The following is a 22,337-nucleotide window of genomic DNA, read 5'->3' as shown; positions in this document are numbered from 1 at the left end:
AGTTATAGTCCGTCAGAAAACCTCAGCAGTGCCTTTCTGTTGTCTGCAGATAGAAAATTGTATTTTGTTGTAATGGTCTCCTACGCTGTAGAGGAGAGTTGTGCAGCTATTTAAGATGTCATTTAAAAGAAATAAATCATAAAATCACGTTTGTCGTTATTTTGAAGAGTTTTTATTATAAGAAGGTCCTCCTCTTGAGCCCCATTTGAACCCTTTTTCTGTTCACAGCCCCGCCCCTCTTTGGCCTCACACGTGCAACCCCAAGAAGCCAGCTAAGTTTTATGGCGAAAGCAACTGGGAACACCCCCCCCTTAGCCTTTCATATAAAAAAAAAAACTAATTGTCTTTGATTGGTATCTTTCGTAAGTATAATCAACGTGTGTGCGCGTGCGTGTGTTCGTTCTTTTTTTTAATTTATTTTTTTAAATATCTATTAGATATCGTGAAATGGTGACTTTAATTGAAGGAAATGTACAGAATCTCCTCCACCCTCACCATCTGCATACAGTGCAATGAAATATCCACAGACGACAAAGGCTTAGAAAGGATGGGGAAGAGTGGATTTGACGTCGGACTCCAAACCACGTGGATGCTGGGGCGACGATGGCGTCACATCTAGAGAAAAATAAATGTGGTCTATATGAATTTTGTGGGCGTGCCTTTCTGAATTGACAAAAGCTTGTACATTGTGTAAAAGCTACGAAGATATAGAATGTGTTTGTAAAAAATGATAATGAAATACAGGCCTAGTTTTGTGAACCAAATGAAAATTGAATACCTCATGCAAACACGACCTAGTTTTATATATAAAAAAACGTATAAAATTAAAGGTGACTACATTCAGTAGAAGGTTTGGAAATGGTATAAAGATAAGTTTTGGAAGGAATGAAAGGATAAGCCTTAAGGAACTAGGAAAAAATGAGAAACCATTTTTTGCAAATATCAGCCTAGTTTTGTATATGGAAAAATACATTTAAAAAAATATTTATATGGTAGTTATTTGTTAGCTGTGAGTGTGGTCACATCGTACAGGGAGCGACGGTTAAGCGGTGTGACCAACCATCACTGACATAAATGATTTTATTTTGGAAAGAAGCCCGTGCCTTTCCTGTCCTCACCGTGGAGGTCTGCAATCAAGTCCTCTTGACCATCTGACATATTTTTTCACTTAGGTGGAGAAGTGAACAAAATATAATAAATACAAAAAAAATTTTTGCGAGTTCTCCATTCAGATGGCCAAATGGTATAAAACATGGTTTGGTGTTCGGAAGACTCTGGTTCGATCCTCACTCGGTGCTCCAGATCCAAATTAAATGGAGACCAGAGCAAGATTCGAACCAGGGTCGCCCGGGCACAAAGTTATGTTATGAACCATTCAGCTATCAGATATTAGCATCAGTCCTCAAAGAAGTATACTTATATAGAATACTTCAGATATAGAGCATATTCCCGGTGACTTGACATGCATTTGATAAATAGGACAATTTGAGTGTCATCGCCACTCAAGCAGTAGTCGAGTGGTGGCTTCACTCGCACTGTAATATAGCTACGCCGGTTCGAACCTCCTTATAGGAGGGGGCGAAAGTTGAGCACGAAATCAAGCCACTCTACGTACCGCCACTTCTATAATAGCGCAGTGGTTTAAACAAAGAAGCATTTTATTTTGTTTTTATATTTTGCGGATGTGACGTCATCACCAGAAAAGTATTTAAGCCGGCCCAAATCGGCCGATCATTCTTTCGCAGTCGCACCTCTGACAGCCTCCGGTCGTCCTCGTCCACCTGCTGCTCTACACGCATCCCCACTAGATCGTCCAGAACTTGTTTAAGGTGAGCTTTCACTCTTTAACTGCCTCTTAAAACTCACGCCATTTGCTCACTTCTAACAAAAAAGTTGCAATTTTGGTGTGCGAATATGCTAAGCTAAAACATTTGCTTTTTGTGTTTTTCCTCCAAACTTTTCCAGCAACTGGACAAAAGCGCCATTTTGCTGAAGGTGAATACACCAAAGTACAAAAAAGTATTTTAATGTATGCGTGTTTAATAATCTCATTTCTGTCCGCAGGTGCATATCTTCAAATTGAGCCTGGAGTGCTCGACTTTGTCAGGTAAACTATTTGAATCCAGTGATCTAATTGTTTTATTTCTCTCCACAGGCTCTTAAACTGAACAACGAGATTGACTGCAAAATGGCACGTCCTGTGTTTTTTTTTTCTTTTCTACAAGGTGACATTATTAAACGAACTTGGAACAAAACGTCTGTCCTTTTTTTTTTTTCTTCTACAGAATGGCCCAAATGACCCAAAATGGCTGACTTGACTTCCTTTCTTTTTGGGGCACAGCTGCAACATGGCTGCCGAATGTCAGGTAGCTAAGCCGCTAGCTTGGAAGGCGGAAGATTTAAAATCGAATTTTTGCATTACCATGTCTTTCAGGTCACCACGCTGTTCTCCTGCTCGGCACGCTGGTAAAACGCCCACCATGTGATTAAGACGAATCAGCGGCGGTGGAAAAATAAAAACCCTGCCACAGGTGCTCGTTACCTGCCGCTGGAGTAGACGCACCTGTGGTGAATGCCAAATGTGGATTTGACACACCTGCGTCAGGTGGGAACATGCAACTCAAAAGCAACACTTAAAATTATTAATTTTAATGTGAGCCGCAGGATCACACGCTGAACGTCTTGCGTCACTCCGGGAAGAAGCAGCAGTCAAGATTCTGGTTGAGACTGAAGCAGTGTCAGAAGACCTGATGAAATTTTCCAGAAATGTCCATCCAATTTTTTTTTTCTTTTTTTGCAGTCGTGACAGAGCTTCGCTGAGCGGCATGGAACAAGATGCAGCAGTTGAGGTTATTTTTATTTAGATAAAATTAATAAGGTACTTTACCTTTTCTAATGTTTGTCCGGCTTTTGTCCACCAGATGGCGCTGAAAAACCGCAGTATGGCTCGATTTCCGCCACCGAGACGCTCTCCTTGCTGGGCAAAGAGACAAATTGCACATCAACTTGTGGAAGGTCCTCAAAGCTGCCTACATTTTCAATGTTGACACATGCAAATAAACGTACTAAATGGCAGCTTGACTGGTCCGCGTTTGTCAACCTGTTTAGAGTTTCAGGAGCTGGCCGACTGAAGACTTTCACCATGCAGAGACGAGAAGACTGTCGACCATTTTGTGTTCCAGACGAGTGCATCAATGAGGAGCTCCTGCAGAAGCGTACGCCAATGCAACTGCATTTCTGCTTTTTATAATCAAGGGTGTCTACTCACATGTTTCTTGTCGTGCAGTTGGAGCCACTGGAGTGCTACTGGGTGAAACGTGACTCAAAAGTGTCTGCCTGAGGATGAGCCCTCTGCTGGTAAGAGAAGGCACATTTCAACTAGCATGTTCCAGTTGTCTCCACAAAGTTGAATGATGAGCACTCTTGTGTCCAGGGTGGCGCACGATCGAGTTCAAAGTCCAGCGACGAGCGCTAGCAGAGCCGCTTGCGAGCAACACTTTTGCTTTTCTTGTTGCATCTCCTCCACAAGGTGCTGAAGCCAAACTTTGAGGCAGCCTGAGAAGTGGGAGACATTTACACAGGCTAGCTCGTGTAATGCTTCACATTGCACAATGCTCACGTTTTTAATTTTTTTCTTTCCAGGCAGAAAGGAACATGGTCAGCTGTGATGTTATGTCCAAACAACTCGTCTTTCTCACTTGTAAGTTTCAAGCCCAACTTTTTTTTTTTTCTGCACTACAAGTTGACTTAACTTTTGACTCACTTTTTGTCTTGTTTCAGGTCCACACGGTTGTCAACTTTGTTCTCGCTGGCCGATGACTTCAGCACTCGTCAATGAGCAGACTTTCATCCGACTTCTTTGCCGCTGGCCGTCGACTTCACCACTCGTCAACGAGCAGACTTTCATCCGACTTGTCACTTTGTTGTTTGCTTTGTGATTGTTTATTCTGCAAAAGAAATAAAGCTTGTTTAAAACGCACCTTAACTCTCATCTTCTTAAACACATCACAAAACTTTGACTTCACAAAAACTTAAAAAAAAAAAAATTCTCGTTTCTTGCTCAAAATATTTTTTTCATTTTATTTTTCGTTTTTTAAAAAATTTTTGAGAAACTTTTTCGGGAAAAGTGGGCGTTGCCAGGAGTGAATAAAGCTTCCTGATTGGCTGATGGCCCAGGAAGTGGGTGGAGAAAGGAGGATGAACTGCTGTGATTGGTGGAAAGGTGGGTGTGGTTATGCAAATTAGGAGCTCTGCAATTGGTGGAACTCTAAGTGGGCGTGGCTATGCAAATTTGGAGTGATCCGATTGGCTGACGGTGCAAAAGTGGGCGTGGCTATGCAAATTTGGGCGTCCTGATTGGTCGGTGTGAAGGGGGCGTGGCTATGCAAATTTGAGCTGTGTCATGATTGGCTGGTCCAAAATCCAGCAGAGTTTGGGGGCGGTCTTAGCAGCACTTAGGTTTTGGCAGGCAAATTTGACTTTTTGACAAGTCAAAGGCTGCTTGAGGTGAGCGTTGCACTTCCGTCACTACATGGGACATAAGCCTTTTACTCTTCCCCTCCATCTCACATGTGCCAAAGCTCAAGGAATCTTTAAATTCCTCGACTTTGGATGCATGCAAGACAAAGAGGAGGAGTAATGTTACACTTGCGTCCACACTTGTAGTGAGTATTGTGCAACTCTCACCTCAAGCACCCTTTGAATCGTTTGCCACTGCAGTGACCATCATGCATGAGTTGAGGGCAGAAAACGCAATTACTCCAATTCAAGTTGAACAATTTATTGGACACAAAAGATGACATGACAATTTGAAAGCATTTGACCAGTCAACGTTTGTGTGGGCCAATACAAGTTGCACACACAAACATTGACGCCAGCAGCTTAAGTGTTGTGCGCTTGAAGAGCTCATGTGTGATGTCACTCACCTGTAACACGTACACACACTTAGATGCGTGAGCACAGCTGACGTCCATCACTGCGACAAAAACTAAGTGCCATGTTGTGTGCCAACATCATCATCACACACTTCTGGACATGTTTTCAAATGACACTGATGTAAACCAACTAAGTCAAATAGATACATATTTTTTAACTAACTGGGCCCACATCATTGTCATTTCAAAACATGTCCAGAAGTGTCTGCTGACGTTTGTGTCATGCAGTACATGAAGCACAAGTTTAAGTTCACTGAGAAAGGTCGGCTGTACTCATGTCCACCGTGTGGTACAATGTGACATCACACATCAGCTCCTCAAGAACAAAACACTGCTCACAACTCACTTGGGTCCAAATGCAGGTTGGTGCCCCTTCCGCATGTCCCAAAAGTCTGTCGGCTGCACCTTTGGACCCAAAGACTCCTCGGTCTGGTAAGGCTGGAAAAAAAACAAAAGCAATGAGTGTTTTTGATGAGCTTTCATTCAGCCAATTGGGCCGTCCTTCTGTTGTACAGACATACAGCAATACCAAAATAAATAAATTTCAAATGAACCTCGAAGGCTGTTAGACATTAATCAACAAAGACAAAAACGAATAACATTTCAACTGCAAATATAGTTGAATGAATGCAAGATGAACGTTCAGTTAGTTTTTATTTTTGTAAACATTAAAAAAAATATTTTATTAACTAAAATGTTTTTTTTGTCATTTCATTAATTTTAGTTAACTATAATAATCATGATATCTAGGGGTTAGAAAGGTCACTAAATTTTGCAAAAAGTTGCAAAGTTGTAAGTAGCAAAATACGCTCCAAGAAAACAAATTGCGGACATGTTTTTCTCAATTTGTGTTAAATAAACGCATTAAAGAAATCTAATTAAAAAGCTCTCTTCCCTTTCTTCAATGTACATTTTGGATAGAAAATACGAGGTAACTCGTTTCCATTCAATGGAGACAGCAACACTGCCCTCTGGCGGACGCCCTCTGAACACGCGAGAATATCTTGAAATGGGGTAAAGTCATACTCTCAATAAAGACGCATCGACTGATCCACAAACACACATTCGACACTTCACACGTAGAATCGAATATTTCAAAATGTCATAAATGCAAACGACAAGTCAAACGCTTTCCTTGACTGACAGCTGAGTGCTCATTGCGGGCGTGCTCGCCGACTAGCCACCCAGTTTATATTGTTTTACGGGAGCGAGCGAGTGAGCTTCCAGTGACGTCGAGAGGAAAAAGAAACAAACTAGACGGCGTTCGTGTTGCAATTATGTTCCTAAATTTCGTTCCTACATACATTGACAAACTAAAAAGCAAATAGACCGTTTACATGGGTTTAAATTACTCCCTGAAAACACAGCTGGTGGTTACCGGAAAACTTGCTCGTGGTCTTTCTTCATCTTCTTCTTCTTCTCCCCTTTTTGACAGTTTACTACTTACTGTACAGGAGCTCGCAAAGGCATTTGCTAAGTAAAGTAAAATGTAAACAATTCCAATAAACACAACACAACGCTTCAAGTGCATGCTTATCCAGGTCGCACACAATTAACGTCACGCCCTTGCCCGGCAGGTAGAACCACGCCCCTTAAACTCAATGAGGAATCCTCATCATGTGACCGAGTTATTCTGAAACGTAGTCCAGTTTGTAGTTTGCGGGCGACATCAACGTTTTCAAGTAATCAAAATGACCAGTCGAGAGCACACTTTAAGCGGTGTCTTGTTCATGTAGTTTATTGAACGCAAAGATATGACACTTTTAAAATTGCTATTAATAACTCTGGCTTAATTAGCAATCCTATTCATATACGTTTAAAATCTATGTGGCACCCTCAGACAAGATGGGGGATTCTTTGCATTGCAAAAACATCGCGTTCGTTCCTTTGTCCAAACTTTGCGTTCCCTCAAAGGAATAAAATGATGTCGCATTGCATCGCAGTTGAGTATTGCCCTAGAAGAACCATCTGCAAGGTTCGTCCGGGTGCTTGTAGTAGAAAATTCTACGACAACGTCTTGATAGATGAAATAGATTTTATTTGCACAAAACCGAGACGAGAAAAAGTGCATCAGGTGACCACAAAACACTCGAAATTAAAAAAAGAGAAAAAAAAGTCAAGACTACATTTTGTCTGCTTTCAAAAAATAAATCAGTCTTGTGGACTTTCCAAGTCGTCAGTGCTCGTTTCGGACACATTAACGTTTTCACAGTTAGGAAAGTTTTTTTTTTCGTTTGTTTTTTTCACCCTGTCACCCTCAAACTGTACTTCTCACACTGGGGTCCATGAACTGCAATTTGTCGGTATAATCAAAAGTTGCTACATTAATATGGCAAATTAATATTAGAAAAATAGTGTGGGATTACAAGAAAATCATTATTAACTTTTTTTTAAATGAGAAGAATGACAACTTTTTTACCTAGAAAATAAAATTAACTTTATTTTCCAAAATTTGCAACTTTTCATCTAAAAAATACTTTTTGACGTTCAGGATTGCAACTTATTTTAAAATTTTAGTCTCATTATTTGGCCACTTTTTTTGTTAAAAAAAGGTGAATTGGTTATTTTAACATTGCAACTTTGTTTGCTGGAAAAGAAGTAACTATTGTATTCTTCTGGCATTTCCGGCTTATGTTTAATTGGTGTGACAGTTATACAAGGAGGGTCTTGGAAAAGTTCCCTCCCTGGACCCCAAAAGTTTGAGAACCCCTAACGTAACATGCATTCCAGTAATCTTTCAGAATAAAACTTTCAACAAGAAAAATCAGTAGCAAAACGAGTGGGGAAAAAAAATCAGTTGCTTCCACTCAAACACTTTGGACTCAATTACAACTCACGTGGGAATATGAGTGTTGAACAAAACCGTGTCCAAGAGGATCGTGTTGGACATCCTGAGCTGTTCTGTAAGTATGACATTTGGATTATTTGTGTTGTTTTTTTTCGCTTCCCCTTAAACAAACAAAGCAGACATCAAAAGCACAATTAGACTCCACAGCGATGCTGATTCAACTCCTTTTTTAGCCAGCGAGCGCTAACGATCCCTTCATGTGGGAAAACAAGGCAGCAAGAGGGGGAATACTCCGTTTGTGGAGTCGACGTGTTGTTTTTTTTACTTCATCTTCTGTCGCAATCTGCTCCACTTCCAGTCGTGGCTGTTGAACATCTGGCGGGGCTCAAATTTGAAGCTGACAAGAAGACAAAACAGGGGAGTCACAACACACCATGACTGTCTCTATGAATTTTTTTATTATTTTATTTATTTACATTATTTAATCTTTAATTAATCAATTGTATATATTTAATTAAATTATTGTTATATTGCACTGGGTGCAATGACAATAAAGGGCATTTTGATTCTGATTCTGATACAGCCTGCATGTCTGTATTATACCGCCCCCAAGTGGACAAACTGCGCATAGACGCAATCAGCAATATGTCCTTCAAATTGAAGCAAACAAATTAGGCAAAACTGTTTAATTAGGTGTTGGATGTAAATTGTATTTGCATTTAATTCAGTGAACTTTCACATACCACTAGAGGGAGTCTGTGTTGCACACTTTGACAATCACTGAGCTGCAGTATGAAATATAATCCAGGTACTGTTTTGGAAACGCACCGATTGTCGTAGACGCCGGGCGTGCGGCACGCCTGGGCCGCGCACGACTGCAGCATCATGAGGCGATGGTTCATCTTCTCCAGGACCTCCTGGTCGATGGTCTTGGCAATGTTGCTGAGCTGGAAGGGGTCCGCCGTCAGGTTGTAGACCTCCACAAACACCTGCCAACAGATACTTGATCGTCACACAGCGAAAGCATCGCAGAAGGAGAAGGGATGACCCCCAAGTCACTACCTCGTTGTCGTCAAACTCGCAGTATTGCAGGTTGGCCGAGGGCGCCACGGTGCGCACGCAGGCGTACGTGTTGTTGTACGAGTCCTCGCACACGCAGTCTGGGAAGCACTCCTGGACACGGGGGGAAAAAAATGATTGTGTAAAAAGACTCGTGGCGCCTTCCTTTGAAGTTTATTTCACTCCCGGGGACACTATAACACAGACATACAGCTAAATATGGTCTTGGTCACAGTTTCTCAGTAAGTTGCAGTGATATTAGTCACTTTGCAGGGGATAAATCATGCATGCCTGTTGTTTGTTTTTTTTACCTGCCTACATGTTGCTCGGCCATTTTTGTTCAAATATACATTGCTTGAAGGTTTATACAAAAAAGAAGAAAAGAGCAGGTTCTTACAGACACTCCGGGACCCAGCAGGGGGCAGGCGGGGTCGGAAACATTTTTTCCTTCTCCTTCGTACTCCACCAGGATGTCGCTCCTCCATGACCTGCCGTTGACTTTGCCCTCCTGAAAGTCAAACGACGCCAGTGAAAGCGTTCTCATCCTCCACCTTGGGGAGAAGAACATGGCAACGGCGGTGTGGGGGTTTAAGGGCTCACCAAAACGGGTAGGAAGGAGGTGCCGTCCATCTGCGTCTTGCTGACATTGAGTCCCGCCAAGTCCAGCATGGTCGGGCCCAAGTCCACGTTGGCCACCAGAAACTGTCAAAGTGCAAATATTGATAGTACAAAGTTCTCATTTGACTTGTTTTTTTTTCTCCCCCCCACCCCTCCACATGAGCGAGTCACCTGGCTGGTCTGGCCGGCTTTGATGTTTGGTCCTCGCACCAGGAGAGGAACGCGGATGTCAAACTCGTACAGCTGCCGCTTGTCCAGAGGGAGAGAAAACTGACCTGCAGGTAACCACAGCCAACAAACATGCGTTTGCTTCAGAAACTGGATAGTCGTCAACTATAATGTTACCTGTGTGGTATCCGTTGTCAGATGTAAAGAAAACGTAGGTGTTGTCCAGTTCTCCTCTGGCGTCCAAGCTGCTCACGATCTTCTCCACCAAGTCGTCCACGGACAGCAACGTGCGCCATCTGCAGCCACATCGCAGTGTTACAACGGTGCGTCCACTCACAGTGAGGGACACGCGTGACGGCGAAACCGGACCGTTGCGTGAAGGCGTCGTCCAGGAAGCGGATGGACGAGTTGCTCATGGGAGTCTTAGCCTGCCGGATCAGCCAGTGTTTGTCCTACGTTACACGTGACACAAGGTTGTTTACATCAGTTCACGAGTCGTACGCCCTCACACGACGGGAGGCTCCGCCCCACCCGACCCGACATGACATGACCCGACCTTGCCGTGGACGTTGAAGTTGGGATCTCTGGGTGCCTTGATGCCGTTGAAGCGGTTCTGATACTGAGGGGCCGCCGTCCACGGTGAGTGGGGGGCCGGCGTGGACACCATCATGAAGAAAGGCTTGTCGCTGGATTTGGACTGGAGGAAGTTCAGCGACATTTTGGCCTGCAACACGCACGCACACAAAAGTCACATTTTTCACGTTCACATGACTGCCGCTCTTCTCATTTGCTATGACATCATGAAACACACTTCTGTCAAATGCCTACATTGGATGAAGGTAAAAAAGTTTGGAGGAAAATGTGAAGTTGGTATAAGACTTATTCGCACTATTTTTTTAATTTAAATAAATTATGTAAAAAGATTTTTTTAACACATCGCATGACAGTTTTTGTCAAAAAAAAAACAAGTGTAATTGTCACAATTTTTTTTTTTAAATTGTCAAAATAGTTTCATGGCACAATAATTTATTTCATGATATGGAATAAAAAAAAGTGTCATCATTTTTGCAATTTACAATTTTAAAACTGACATCTCACAGTACTTTGAAAAATCTTTTAAAATGTAAAAAATAATATAAAATACAACAAATAAAATTGTTTTACCAGCACGTCCGTCAGGTAATCTTTGCTGTAGTCCGCCCCGTGTTTCTGAGCTTTACCGTTCACTGACAGAGTGTAGTTGTAGTACTTTGAATTCTTCTCCTGAAGGGAAAAACGCATGACAAAGTTAATCGAAGTTTGGCTTTTGAGTACAATTTCTATGTGATCCCGGCAAAGCATCCGAGCAGAGATTTTGCGTCAATTTGAAATATTCATGTGGTAAACGCTCGTGTAACATTCTCTCTGCTATTGTTCTTACCAGTCCGACCCAGTAGCTCCAGCCAAGAGGAACGTGTTCCACTCCGCCAGCCTCCGTGTGGCCGTACTGCGACACAAAGCATTCACATGCTTAGTCATACTTACGATGATTCGAAGGCAAGGGGAATTGGTGGCCCTCACCTGGTTGAGGTACTTCCCGGCAAAGAAGGTCTGGTAGCCGGCCGAGTTCTTGAGAAGAGAGGGAAAGGAATGCGGCTCTTCAGTCTTCTGCCATGCAGTGCTGCTGCAGTTGCCCTCCAGCGTGTTGTTGGTGACGTGGTGGTTGTGCGGGTATTTGCCCGTCAGGATGCTGGCGCGGCTGGGGCAACACAGCGGACTGGCCACAAACTGGAAACAAGGAGGAAGGACGATTGTGCGTCAGGATATTTGGAACAGTCTCGCCATTTCGGACATACGGGATGTTATGACGGGAGCGCTTACTGCGTTTGTGAAGGAGATGCCCGCATCACCGATGAGTTTCTTGGTCTTGTTGAGTGGTGTCTGAAGACAAACACAAAATGTGCAAACCAATCACTGAACAGGAAATCTGGAGAAACATTTGTCTTGTGTGAATTCATCCCCCTGGCATGTGAGTGACAGTGAGCAATTTGTCAGCTTCACTTGTCACAGGGAATCATGTTTGCGCAAACAATGTTGACACATGATTACATGACAGCAAAGTTGTCATCGGTGAGTATTTGGACTCATTAGGACTATTTTTTGTTCTTTTTTATAATAAGTGTGCTGAAAGTGTAATGTTGGTTTATAACGCTCATTACATCAATAGCCATTTTTTTTTTTTTGCAATGTGGTCTCCGAATATTATAAAGACCTTGTATTTTTGTAACATTGATTTAATTGACATGATTTTTTAAATAGGTGCTTTCACCTAAACTACATAGACGTTTTTTAAATTATTTTTCAGGAGAAAAAAACCCAACTGAATTAGGGCTTTAACTAAGATTATTTAAATATTATCTTATTCTCTTCTTTGAATTGATGGAAAACATGTCATTTCAATCCTTTTTATTAAAAATTAATTATCTCTAATTAACAATACAGAAAATGTACAAAGTGATTATGGCATATGGCATGATGTGTAATAGGGCTTTATAATACTTGAGTGTTAAGTAACGCATGCTTTTACTGACGCCCAACAAGTCAACACACACGCATTAGACACAACTTCCTCACCATTCCCCCCATGGTGATGTCCAAGTCGTCCGTGAGGATCAGAACGATGTTCGGTCTCCGATACGATTTGGCAAAAGCTCCGTTATCGCCCATCCAACTGTTCACGATGGTGACGCAGATGAGGAGACACTTGAACCACGAACACGACATTTTGGCCTGCTAAATCTTGACAATGGCCGTCAAGTCACGCGGCAACAGAGTGCAGTCGTGCCGCGGGGAGCAGCACCGATGTGGCGTTCTAGTGAAAACAATTAAATGCACTAACAAGTCTGTTTACGGGAATGTTTACTGCGGCCTTTCACTTCCGCGTTCACTGCTCACGCGGTGTTTGGCTCCGGAACCCGCGAACCAGTAGTGTCACGTGCACAAGCAACGTAAACCCGATATAATAAAATGTTTCTCTTTAAAAATGACGATCTATTGTAAGATTTTTTTAAACTACATGTTTAGTAGGGTTTTCAAAAAAGTTATGCGCAGGTTTTTATACTGTATGTTTATAAATAACATCGCATTTACTTACGAAACGACATGTACTGCATTAAAAAATATGTTAAAGTGACAAGGCCAGCCGTTTTTTAAACGTTTATTTTATATTATGAATTCATTTTAGGCGTAATCAGTTGCGTTACAACAAAATGGTACTGTTGTTGTCTTCATGCTGGAGTGAGTCCAAAAGTGGATTTCTGGAGCTGTTGCATCGTTTGTTCGGCGAATCAACACAATCCACATATTTTCCCAAACTGTATACTTTACTTGATAATTATCATTGATTACAGGTACGTATTGGAATATTGCTGGAAAAACTGTAAGATGTCTATCTGGTGTTCAAACTTGATACTGCAAGGTATTCGACCTAAAAGATAGGTGAGCGACAAAATTAAGGAGAGAAAAGATCATATTTAGTCGATCACTGTTTCATTGCCTTTATTTTTTACCCATTTATAGTAATTATTTTATTATTAAATCAAGTAAAAACGAGCATGTATACCCCTTTGAGAGCAGACAAATACTTTAATACTGAAAGATTTTATACTTTGGGATTGTCAGTGTAATCCACAGCTAGTAGAACGAACGACCGTAGCATCAAAACAAAAATAATGATAAATCATAAAAAATAAAAATAATAGTATGAAACGGTGAGTTCTCGTGCACGCGCTTGTCCTCGACCACGCGACAGCTGCTGACAAGATGGCGACCCTCGGTGGACTAATAAAAGCACAGCATTGAGTGTCGTCAAGTACAAGATAATCTTGGTATGTTTCTTTTTACGCTTTATTCCGACACGTTCGCCTACTAATCCGGCTCCGGTCCAAACGAGCCCTGGTGATGTTGGCTCCGTAGCCGACATATGTCGGCGTTAAGCATCAACTAGCCCGGCTAAATTTAGCCTAGCATGCTCGCTACTTAGTCGGGATTGACATAATGTGACAAACGCGACTATCACGTGTACGTCAACATTCTCCTTGTGTGTGACACAATTTGATTTTGCAATCACGTTAGTCGCTTTTGATATCTTTACACTTGGTTTGAGTGTTTACTCTTGTTTCAAATCCACGCAAGATGCTTTATTTTGCGTGAGCCTCTTGATGTTTATAGCTGAGTGGCTGGCTGTATTTGTGTTAAGTCTAGGGGAAATGTCAGCTTGGATCGTAATTGGTGCTAAATTGTTGACTTCAGCGCATCCCAATTTGGTTCCAGTTTTCCAACTTGTTGCCACTCGTCAGGCTGCGTCATTTGCCAAAGATGTGTTGCATTTGTTGTGTGGTTATGATGATTCATTCCTTCCATGGTTCGTTTGCTTTTCCTCATCAGGGTTGCGTGTGAGGTGTAGCACACCCAGGACCGGTCGCCAGTCAATCACATGTTGACAAACATACAAGAGGAGAACATGTTAACGCCATACAAGAAGGCATGAGCTGAGATTGGAACCCAGACCTATGAGATAGATGTGCCAATCACTCGGCCCACCACGTAGCCGCTAGCAGAGTAGTTACTGAATAAACACACACCCGCTGTAAAATGTCATTGAGCCAAATGAAACGCTGAAGTCACATCTGCTTGCGTCTCGTAAAAGTTGTTTATCAGACGATAAGGCGCTCCTCTAATGAGCCTGAGTCGTGCTGACAAGGAGAAAATTGTTTTTTACCAGGCGAGGTTTGATAGGCCCACTACTTTCTGCTTTTTCAATCCTCTGCGATCTGAAATAAAGTTTTTCTTTCTTTGCGTTGTTTATATGGCATGGATGTGGCTGGCAATGCTCAGTTCAAGTCGTGTTTATCGCCGCTTGCCACCTTGAAGTCTGCCGCAATTGGCAGGACATCATCTATAAGGCTCTTAGGAGTAGTGTTTAACACTTGTTTAGAAAATCTCACAGCACACCACCAAACAAAAATGACACCCAAGTATTCATACTGAAATAACGATGACCATGTTTCAGTTTACGCGGGTGTGAATAAAATCGATGCCTCTTTAGTTGGAAATGAAAATATTACTCTGTTGAATGAATAGCAACAGGCGCATAACACGTTTATAGGAAGAAGTGTATTAGGAGGGCTGTAAGGATTAATCAAATAATTAAAATAATTAAATTTGTTTGTTTTGGTTGATTTCAGAGAGTCTTTGACGTGCTCGTTGCATGTTTTTTTTTTTTGGAGGGGAGAGATAAATCCACAAATTGTTAAGTACAGCGTCAGATGTGAGGATAATGCCCCCCTAGTGGACACGGTTATACCTGCGTCTCAAGTGCACATTTTTGTTGCGAAATCGATTTTTATACAATTAATCGATGGGATAACTAGTGGCATAATCCACTGAAGTTAAATTGGTTCAGTTTATGCGCCACAGTTGTTGGAAATTCCCACAGTTTCTCCTAAGAAAGTCATAAAAATGTTTGCTGTCATCTGCAGGCATCAGCATGCCCTGGGAGGGTGACCCTTCTCATTGCCATGGTGATATGAAGCCAGCGTGACATGAGGCCGGCTCGCAACAGCTTTGAGTGAGCGAGCAAGGGAGGGAGCCGGTGCGATGGACCGCTGCAAGCATGTGGGGCGTTTGCGGCTGGCGCCGGACCACTCTATCCTCAACCCGCAGAAGTGGCACTGCGTGGACTGCAACACCAGCGAGTCCATCTGGGCCTGCCTGGGCTGCGCTCATGTGGCGTGCGGCCGCTACATTGAGGAGCACGCGCTGCAGCACTTCAAGCAGCAGCGCCACCCACTGGCCATGGAGGTCAACGAACTCTACGTCTTTTGCTACCTGTGCGACGATTACGTTCTGAACGACAACGCCACGGGAGACCTCAAGCTGCTCCGCAGCACCCTCGGCGCCATCCAGAGCCAACGCTACGAGGTTACCACCCGCAGCGGGCGCACCCTCCGTTCTGCTGCCGACCCCCCTACTCCGTGCGGCGCCAGCGAGCTGCAGTTGCGCGACGAGGACCGCATGTTTACCGCCCTGTGGCACCGGCGCCGCGCGCTGATGGGTCGCGTCTTCCGCTTCTGGTTCGGCCTGACGGACTGCGGCCGGGCCAGGCAGGAGGAGGAGAGGCGGCGCGAGGAGGAGGAGGAGCAGAAACGGGAAGCCAGGGAGCGAAGGCGGGCGGTCAAGAGGCAACTGCAGGAGCAGCTGGAGAACGCCCCGCAGAGGAAGAGCCGCCGCTTGCGTCGGAGGACTCGTAGGGCTTCGGACGACGATGCGGAAACGCCCCAAAAGACTAAATCGTCTGCACCCCGCTCTCGAACTCCTGCCGCGCCGACAACCAGGAAAAGTGTCAAAAAGGCGCAATCCAAACCCAAATCCAAGCGTCGTTCTCCTGCAGGCAGCAAACGGAAATCCTTGGCCACGCCCCCTTGTCAAAGCTCCGCCCGACGAAAGCAGGCCACCAAAGAGGGCGGCTCGCCCATCAAGCGGCGTCCTACCGTCACGCCGGGGGTGACGGGCCTGCGCAACCTGGGCAACACGTGCTACATGAACTCCATCCTGCAAGTGCTGAGCCACCTGCACGTCTTCAGGGAGTGCTTCTTGCGCCTGGACCTTACGCAGGCCCTCGAGCTGCTGGCATCGGCCGTGCACGGCCAGCTGGCGGCCAAACCCTCGGCCCGCTCGCCCCACAGGAAGGGAGCTACGCTGGGGGCGGGGCTGAGCGGCGGCGCCTCCTCGCGGAGTCGCAGCATGGAGCTGATCCAGCCCAAAGAACCCAGCTCCAAGCACATCTCCCTTTGCCACGAGCTGCACACCCTCTTCCAGGTCATGTGGTCGGGCAAGTGGGCACTGGTGTCGCCGTTCGCCATGCTGCACTCGGTGTGGCAGCTCATCCCGGCGTTCCGCGGCTACGCGCAGCAGGATGCGCAGGAGTTCTTGTGCGAGCTTCTGGACAAGGTGCAGCAGGAGCTGGAGAGCACGGGCACGCACACACCCAGCGCCGACGTGCCGCACACGCAGAAGCGCCTCATCAAGCAGGTGCTCAGTGTGGTCAACACCATCTTTCACGGGCAGCTCCTCAGCCAGGTGACGCGGAAACAACAGTTTTCTCTGTGGTATCTGTGACTTTATTGTGTGTCAAAAGGCCGTCAGTGGCCACCATTCTGCTAATATAAAATGTAAAAAAATTAAATTTTTCACCGACTTCACAAATAAGTCAATCCTGACAGGTGACACTTCTTAAGATCATTTTAAAAACTTCTTTGGAGCAACACACACTCCCAGATCAAATTCACTTTTATCTGATTCCTCGACTAATGAACGGCGTCTTTGCCAACAGGTGACGTGCGTGGCCTGCACACATCGCTCCAACACGGTGGAGCCCTTTTGGGACCTGTCGCTGGAGTTCCCCGAGCGCTACCATAGCAACAGCGGCCGCGAGTCGGCCACGCAGGCCTCCTGTCACCTGACGGAAATGTTGGCCAAGTTCACAGAGACCGAAGCGCTGGAGGGCAACATCTACGCCTGCGACCACTGTAACTGTGAGTAATGCGCAGTCACACCAAAACGTACAGCGGCTTTTTTTTTTTTCGGGTTCATATATTTGTTGCATTAATTTAAATGTTTTATTCCATTAAATGTGGCCAACCCTGAACTGGACTACCTGGTCTAAATCCTCATTGGTCCTCCCGTGCAAATGCGCTCGAACCAACAAAAACAATTTGCAACTCGAACCAACTTCACACGCTCTTCTTCTTATTCCCCAGCTACACGAAGGCGGTCTTTGTCCAAAGCGGTCCTCCTCACCGAAGCACAAAAACAGCTGATGGTCCACAAGCTGCCTCAGGTGCTGCGGCTCCACCTTAAACGCTTCAGGTACTACCGCCATGTACCCCGGCACCATTTTGTGCCTGGGTGCAAGTATTTGCCAATTCGGGACTCAATAAAACAACAGATCACATTTCAGGAAATATATGTACGATAAGTTATTTTGAAAAATGTGCATGATTCTCAGGTGGTCTGGCCGCAACCACCGGGAGAAGATCGGCGTCCACGTGAGCTTTGACCAGCTCCTCAACATGGAGCCGTACTGCTGCGGCGAGCCCTCGGCCAAGCACTTCCTTTACGAGCTGTCTGCCGTGGTGATGCATCATGGGAAAGGCTTCGGTTCGGGCCACTACACCGCCTACTGCTACAACTCGGCGGGAGGTGAGGTTTGATTTTTACACATTTCTCACCTTTTGGTTAGCTTGGGCAAGTCCGGTTCTCGAGGACTTGTGTGTTTCAGTTGGCGAACCCACTAATGTGGCGTGCGACCCTTTCGGCAGGTTTCTGGGTTCACTGCAACGACTCCAAGATGAACGTGTGTTCCGTGGACGAGGTTTGCCGAGCACAGGCCTACATTCTCTTCTACACCCAGAGGCTAACTCAGGACAAAGACCGGCCCTTGTAGGCCAGGACGTCTGTTGGAAAGGACTTTTTCCCGTATCGGGCGGTGACGATGTAGCTTCTTCAGTGTACAGTTGGATTTTTAATCCGAGAAGAGAGGATGGCACAAAAAAGCAACAAGTCATGCATGGGGGAGCTCAGTCCTGCTAACTAAATTTTTCTAGTTTTTGTATGCAGGAAGGCAGGCAGGTGTTGGCAGGACTGGAAAGCCCAGAAGAAAGCTTCACTTTTAGTCCTCACATGCAGGATTGTGGCAGGTAATTTTGTTCCATCCCTGACAGATGAGCCAAAGTGCCCTTTTTTTTTTTTTTTTTAAATGGAGATCTATTTTTTTATTGGCCAAACATATTTTTAATTGAGGAATGTATTTCCTAATCCAACACCACCTGCATTTTTTTTCTTTAAACACATCACATGGGGATTGATTGTATTTAATGGAGCACACACTCCTGAGATGATACCTCCGTATAGGAGGATGCTGTACAAAAAAAAAGTTAAGTCTTTCCTTGAAAGCACAGTTTAACATCAGCTCCTACTCCGTTTGTGTGTAGTACTATGCAAATTCTTACCTCACTTTTTTCCAGAGAAAATTACCTCAATAAATGAGAATATTTTTCCACTTTTCTACTACAACTTGCCTGGTCAGTGCTTGCACATGGAAGGACAACCAAACATAGATGAGCCATTTTCATTTAATCTTTTTTTCCTTAGAAAAACATTCCGGGGAGTTCAAAACGGGAAACAAGGCATTCATTCCCTGCTGTTAGCAACAGAAGCCAAACGTACTGAATGCAGCCACTCAACGTAGTAGCCGAAGTTAACTTGATCCGAGTTGGACGTGCAGGAAGGCGGTTCACAGTTTTCCCATCTCGGGCAAATAAGCCAAACTGAAACCTTCCTGCTTGTTTAATCGGTAGAAGAACTGATAGAAGAGTCAGAAAGCAAGTCCTTGCCGTTTCATCTGTCGGTGGATGGTGTTGGTGGCGGGATTGTTGGTGGTGGGGCGTGCGTGCGTTCAGTAGTCGTCGCCGCGGCTGACCACCTCTTTGCAGGTGGGCCTGAGCAGGATGGTGTGCTCGAACTGCGCCGTGTAGCAGCCCTTGGTGTCGCACAGCGGCGGGTAGGGGTCCACGATGCCCAAGTCGCACAGGTTCTTCAGCGCCATCAGATACTTGCTCTCGCCCAGGCGGTCCAGCCAGCGGCGGCAGAACGCCAGCGTGCCGAAGTTGTCGTTGATCACGTTCAGGAGGTGCTTTGCCCGCGGCAGCCTGCCCAACAAGGTAGGTCAGTTTTTCCACAAATTAATAGCTATTAAAGATGAGATGTTGACTGGTCGTAATGTCGCAAAGTAAGAGAAAGAAAGAAGCCCACCTAATGGGCACGTGGCCCACGTCAAAGTTCTTCATGTAGTGCGAGCACTCCATGTCGTCGTGAACTACACCTTTGCCCGTGCTGCCAAACGTCTCGATGGCGTACACCTCACCCTCCTGCCCGCAAAATAAAAACGTTCAGAAACTAAAACTGTAATTAAAAAACAAAAAAGTAGGTCCTGCTGTAACACCCACCTCCATTTTCGTGGCTTCTCCTCCTTTTACGATAGGCACCGTCTTTCCGGCGTGTATCCTGTACTGACCGATGGAATGGCCGTTGAGGTTTCGGATGGGTTTCACTACGGAAACAAGCATCTCATATGTTAAAATAAGACTAGAAAATATTTATTTTTATCTAACTAAGAGTGTTGGGGGGATCCTTAATGTCTGGACAAAACTCAGACGTGTTACCTTGGTACGTTTTGCCATCCAGCTCCACCTCATAGGACTCCATCACTTCCTGAATGGCTTCCCCGACATCACACAGACGCACGTCGATTCCGGCATTCTGCCACGAGGGGGGGAAAAAAAAAATCAATGTTTTTTTTTTTTGTATTAAAAAAAAAACAAAGAACATTCTTTGCGTTGGCCGTACTTTGATGCCAGTGTTGGTGGCATCTTTGACAGCTTCCAGCAGCTTGTCGTACTTTGGGTTGAAGGTGACGGTGAAGGCACAATCAATGATTCGCCCTGCGGACATCAACAAACATGTAACGGTCGTGTCTTTCCGCGCCCGCTTTAACAACGCCTTCAGCTCAGCGTACCGTTGATGTGCGTGCCGAAGTCGATCTTGCACACGTCGTCGTACTGCAGGACGGTGGGGTCGCCGGCGTTGGGAGTGTAATGGGCGGCGCAATGGTTGAGTGAGCAGCCAGTGGGGAACGCCAGGCCAGCGTGCAGCTTGTTCTCCTTGATCAGCTTGCGAGAGCAATCCTCCAGACGCTCGCTGACGTGTGGTGGGAGGGGGAGAGGTTAGCGCGTTATTGTTTGTAAGAGAGAAGGGAGGAATGAGAGTGAGCAGAAGGGCAAGAGTGTCGACCCACCATATTTCAATCATGGTCATGCCGGGTTTGAGGAAGCCTCTGACGTGCTGGCGCACCTGCCTGTGAGCCTCGGCCGCCTGCCTAAAGTCGTTCCATACTTCCTCGTTGGCTTTGTCCAGCACTCTCCTCTCTTCGTTGCTGCTGCGCCATGCCGCGCTGCGCCTGCCACCACATGTGCGCTTTTAGACCAAAAGCACACAGCAAATTGTCCTAGCATGACTGTGTCCTTACCCGTCGTGTGAGGGAGGGTATTCGCACTCCTGTCCGATAGGGAAGGCTCCACCGGGATACAGCTCGCAAATGGGAATAGATGGCGGATCGGTCTGACCTTTGGCTGGGAAAGACAAAAACACATTGTGAATGAGCTTGACTTCCGGTTTTATTTTGAAGGTGCAAGCAGCTTACATCCTTTCTTCTTCTTTTTCTTCTTCTTTTTCTTCCCCGTCGAGTTCTCGCCATCATCTGCAAAGTCGAGAGACATTTGATGACGGGTGGAATAAAATACAAGCACGAAGGAAAATGCAGTAAGGTATTTTTTGGCTGCCCACCTTCCTCACCCTCCTCTTCTTCCTTGTCTTTGTCCTCCATCACCTGCTTCTCCAGCTCTTTTGTCACCTCTGCAACATTGTCGCCCTCTGGACCTGCAAGGAGACACAAACTGGTTTGAAAATGCTTCTTTGCGGAAACCTGCTCAGTGAGCAAACTGCAACAGGACAGCAATGTGCACAGATTAACACGTGACCATTTATTGATACGAACTAGTTTGCGCCAATAAGAAAGTTACGCAAGCTTACCTAATTGAATGCTCCATTACGAAACCCGAAAACTTAGTGGAGATTCAGGGAAATTAAAGTCTAACTACGTCATTAAAGCGGTGCAATCAACGTTTTATCGATATGATTTTCATATTTGGGCGTTTTTTATTTGGTGACACGGACTGTCTAAGTATCTTTTCCGGAGTTAGGCCTGACGTGAATTCCGAAAGTGATCCCGAAACCGCATGGCTGACAGGGAGCACCGTCAAGTCCTACTTGATCTGTCAACGTACTTCCGGATAAAATGTCACTATAAACTACATCGTTGTTTAATTTGTTATCTAAATTATTTGTAATACAACCCATCCAAAATATTAACAATGTATAAATGCGTAATAACGGTTTTGGTTTAATTTACTGCCCGCAATTTGCATGTACAACAAATCCAACTCTAACTTATTTTATTTTGAAGACACATTCCGATTGTTTCCGGGATTGTAAGTTCTAAAAATGTCGCACAACCACTAACAGGTAGCATTTGCTAAGCTAAGCCTGCTCGCCGCAGTCATACCGGGCGCACTTGACTTGTTCTTCTTCTTCTTCTTCTTTTTTTTCTTCGCGCCTCCCTCTTCCACCGGGTCACCGTCCTCTCGATCCACTGCCTCGCCGTTCATCTGTGCATCCTGGACCTGTTTTTGCTCCGCTCGGGTCTCCGTCAGCACCGCCGCCATGATGACAGCCTCTTGCTGCTAAGGTAAGCGCAAGGCATTGTGGGACCCCAGGGTAAGTGGCTGCGTCATCGTGATGCGTTCAGTGAAGTTCGTCATTTTGACGACTCGTTGATGCAACGTTGGCCAATGACGCTTGCAGCCGCTAGGTGGCAAAGATGCACTTTGCTGGAAAGTAAATGAATAGAATCGTGGCTATGTTACGTTTTTAGTTGATGGTAATCTACAAATTGTCACGCCATTGCAAACGCAGGGGCGATTTTACAACATTTTGTGTGATTCCAAACCAGTGGGGGAGATGGTGCGTTTGATCCAATTGTTCTGCTGCCATTTATACAACAGTTGTAGCTTTGTGTTCAACAAAATAGACCCGAATTTAATGCTGAATAAGGA

At 45.0% G+C, this 22,337-nt stretch overlaps 3 protein-coding genes and 2 long non-coding RNA genes across 8 annotated transcripts; 2 read left to right on the top strand and 3 right to left on the bottom strand.

Annotated features, from left to right (window-relative positions):
- Positions 1-860: 860 nt before the first annotated feature.
- LOC148341240 (uncharacterized) lies at positions 861-6,476 on the bottom strand. The gene is made up of 6 exons (XR_015840801.1): positions 6,313-6,476; positions 5,281-5,372; positions 3,764-3,947; positions 3,269-3,555; positions 3,067-3,205; positions 861-2,977 (listed from the first exon to the last, which is right to left on the bottom strand). It is a non-coding gene; the product is annotated as an uncharacterized LOC148341240 (long non-coding RNA).
- On the top strand, positions 1,951-3,938 carry LOC148341241 (uncharacterized). 4 transcript variants are annotated; one of them, XR_015840814.1, is made up of 10 exons: positions 1,951-2,107; positions 2,286-2,366; positions 2,435-2,605; positions 2,801-2,843; positions 2,922-3,015; positions 3,109-3,215; positions 3,287-3,357; positions 3,434-3,581; positions 3,643-3,700; positions 3,781-3,938. It is a non-coding gene; the product is annotated as an uncharacterized LOC148341241 (long non-coding RNA). The 4 variants fall into 4 exon arrangements; XR_015840825.1 differs by having other exon boundaries at positions 1,951-2,605; positions 3,434-3,562; XR_015840809.1 differs by having other exon boundaries at positions 1,951-2,605.
- A 475-nt stretch (positions 6,477-6,951) lies between the features above and the next one.
- On the bottom strand, positions 6,952-12,542 carry gnsa (glucosamine (N-acetyl)-6-sulfatase a). The gene is made up of 14 exons (XM_088288916.1): positions 12,181-12,542; positions 11,428-11,487; positions 11,128-11,334; positions 10,988-11,053; positions 10,732-10,830; positions 10,124-10,291; positions 9,937-10,019; positions 9,745-9,863; positions 9,571-9,674; positions 9,382-9,483; positions 9,179-9,289; positions 8,785-8,895; positions 8,551-8,711; positions 6,952-8,119 (listed from the first exon to the last, which is right to left on the bottom strand). The coding sequence occupies exons 1-14, from the start codon at positions 12,328-12,330 to the stop codon at positions 8,044-8,046; spliced, it is 1,617 nt and encodes a 538-aa protein (XP_088145042.1). The 5' UTR covers positions 12,331-12,542; the 3' UTR covers positions 6,952-8,043.
- Positions 12,543-13,340: 798 nt separating this feature from the next.
- Positions 13,341-18,669, top strand: usp44 (ubiquitin specific peptidase 44). Its single transcript, XM_088288509.1, has 6 exons — positions 13,341-13,433; positions 15,087-16,686; positions 16,940-17,141; positions 17,367-17,475; positions 17,615-17,808; positions 17,928-18,669. The coding sequence occupies exons 2-6, from the start codon at positions 15,205-15,207 to the stop codon at positions 18,050-18,052; spliced, it is 2,112 nt and encodes a 703-aa protein (XP_088144635.1). The 5' UTR covers positions 13,341-13,433; positions 15,087-15,204; the 3' UTR covers positions 18,053-18,669.
- Positions 18,670-18,722: 53 nt separating this feature from the next.
- Positions 18,723-22,005, bottom strand: metap2a (methionyl aminopeptidase 2a). Its single transcript, XM_088288511.1, has 11 exons — positions 21,788-22,005; positions 21,010-21,102; positions 20,867-20,923; positions 20,693-20,795; positions 20,462-20,623; positions 20,183-20,364; positions 20,014-20,108; positions 19,830-19,926; positions 19,614-19,717; positions 19,420-19,535; positions 18,723-19,316 (listed from the first exon to the last, which is right to left on the bottom strand). The coding sequence occupies exons 1-11, from the start codon at positions 21,945-21,947 to the stop codon at positions 19,064-19,066; spliced, it is 1,422 nt and encodes a 473-aa protein (XP_088144637.1). The 5' UTR covers positions 21,948-22,005; the 3' UTR covers positions 18,723-19,063.
- Between the last annotated feature and the right edge of the window lie 332 nt (positions 22,006-22,337).

This window comes from Idiotropiscis lumnitzeri, chromosome 2 (assembly GCF_059441095.1).
Source record: "Idiotropiscis lumnitzeri isolate Australia: NSW breed Sydney's pygmy pipehorse chromosome 2, RoL_Ilum_1.0, whole genome shotgun sequence".
NCBI classification, from domain to species: domain Eukaryota; kingdom Metazoa; phylum Chordata; class Actinopteri; order Syngnathiformes; family Syngnathidae; genus Idiotropiscis; species Idiotropiscis lumnitzeri.
Note: the sequence above shows the minus strand (reverse complement) of the source record. Positions and strands in the feature narration are given on the sequence as shown.

What these genes read in the sequence shown, in the direction of transcription:
- gnsa (XM_088288916.1), bottom strand. Translation starts at nt 12,330, where the DNA reads ATGTCGTGTTCGTGGTTCAAGTGTCTCCTCATCTGCGTCACCATCGTG. An exon ending in ACTTCAACGTCCACGGCAAG is followed by an intron (nt 10,020 to 10,123) that starts GTCGGGTCATGT and finishes CGTGTAACGTAG; the next exon opens with GACAAACACTGGCTGATCCG. An exon ending in CCCGGCGTCTACGACAATCG is followed by an intron (nt 8,120 to 8,550) that starts GTGCGTTTCCAA and finishes TCTTCTTGTCAG; the next exon opens with CTTCAAATTTGAGCCCCGCC.
- usp44 (XM_088288509.1), top strand. Translation starts at nt 15,205, where the DNA reads ATGGACCGCTGCAAGCATGTGGGGCGTTTGCGGCTGGCGCCGGACCAC. An exon ending in ACGGGCAGCTCCTCAGCCAG is followed by an intron (nt 16,687 to 16,939) that starts GTGACGCGGAAA and finishes CTTTGCCAACAG; the next exon opens with GTGACGTGCGTGGCCTGCAC. An exon ending in CTGCTACAACTCGGCGGGAG is followed by an intron (nt 17,809 to 17,927) that starts GTGAGGTTTGAT and finishes CCCTTTCGGCAG; the next exon opens with GTTTCTGGGTTCACTGCAAC.
- metap2a (XM_088288511.1), bottom strand. Translation starts at nt 21,947, where the DNA reads ATGGCGGCGGTGCTGACGGAGACCCGAGCGGAGCAAAAACAGGTCCAG. An exon ending in GAAAAAGAAGAAGAAAGGAT is followed by an intron (nt 20,796 to 20,866) that starts GTAAGCTGCTTG and finishes TGTCTTTCCCAG; the next exon opens with CCAAAGGTCAGACCGATCCG. An exon ending in CTTCGGCACGCACATCAACG is followed by an intron (nt 20,109 to 20,182) that starts GTACGCTGAGCT and finishes TGATGTCCGCAG; the next exon opens with GGCGAATCATTGATTGTGCC.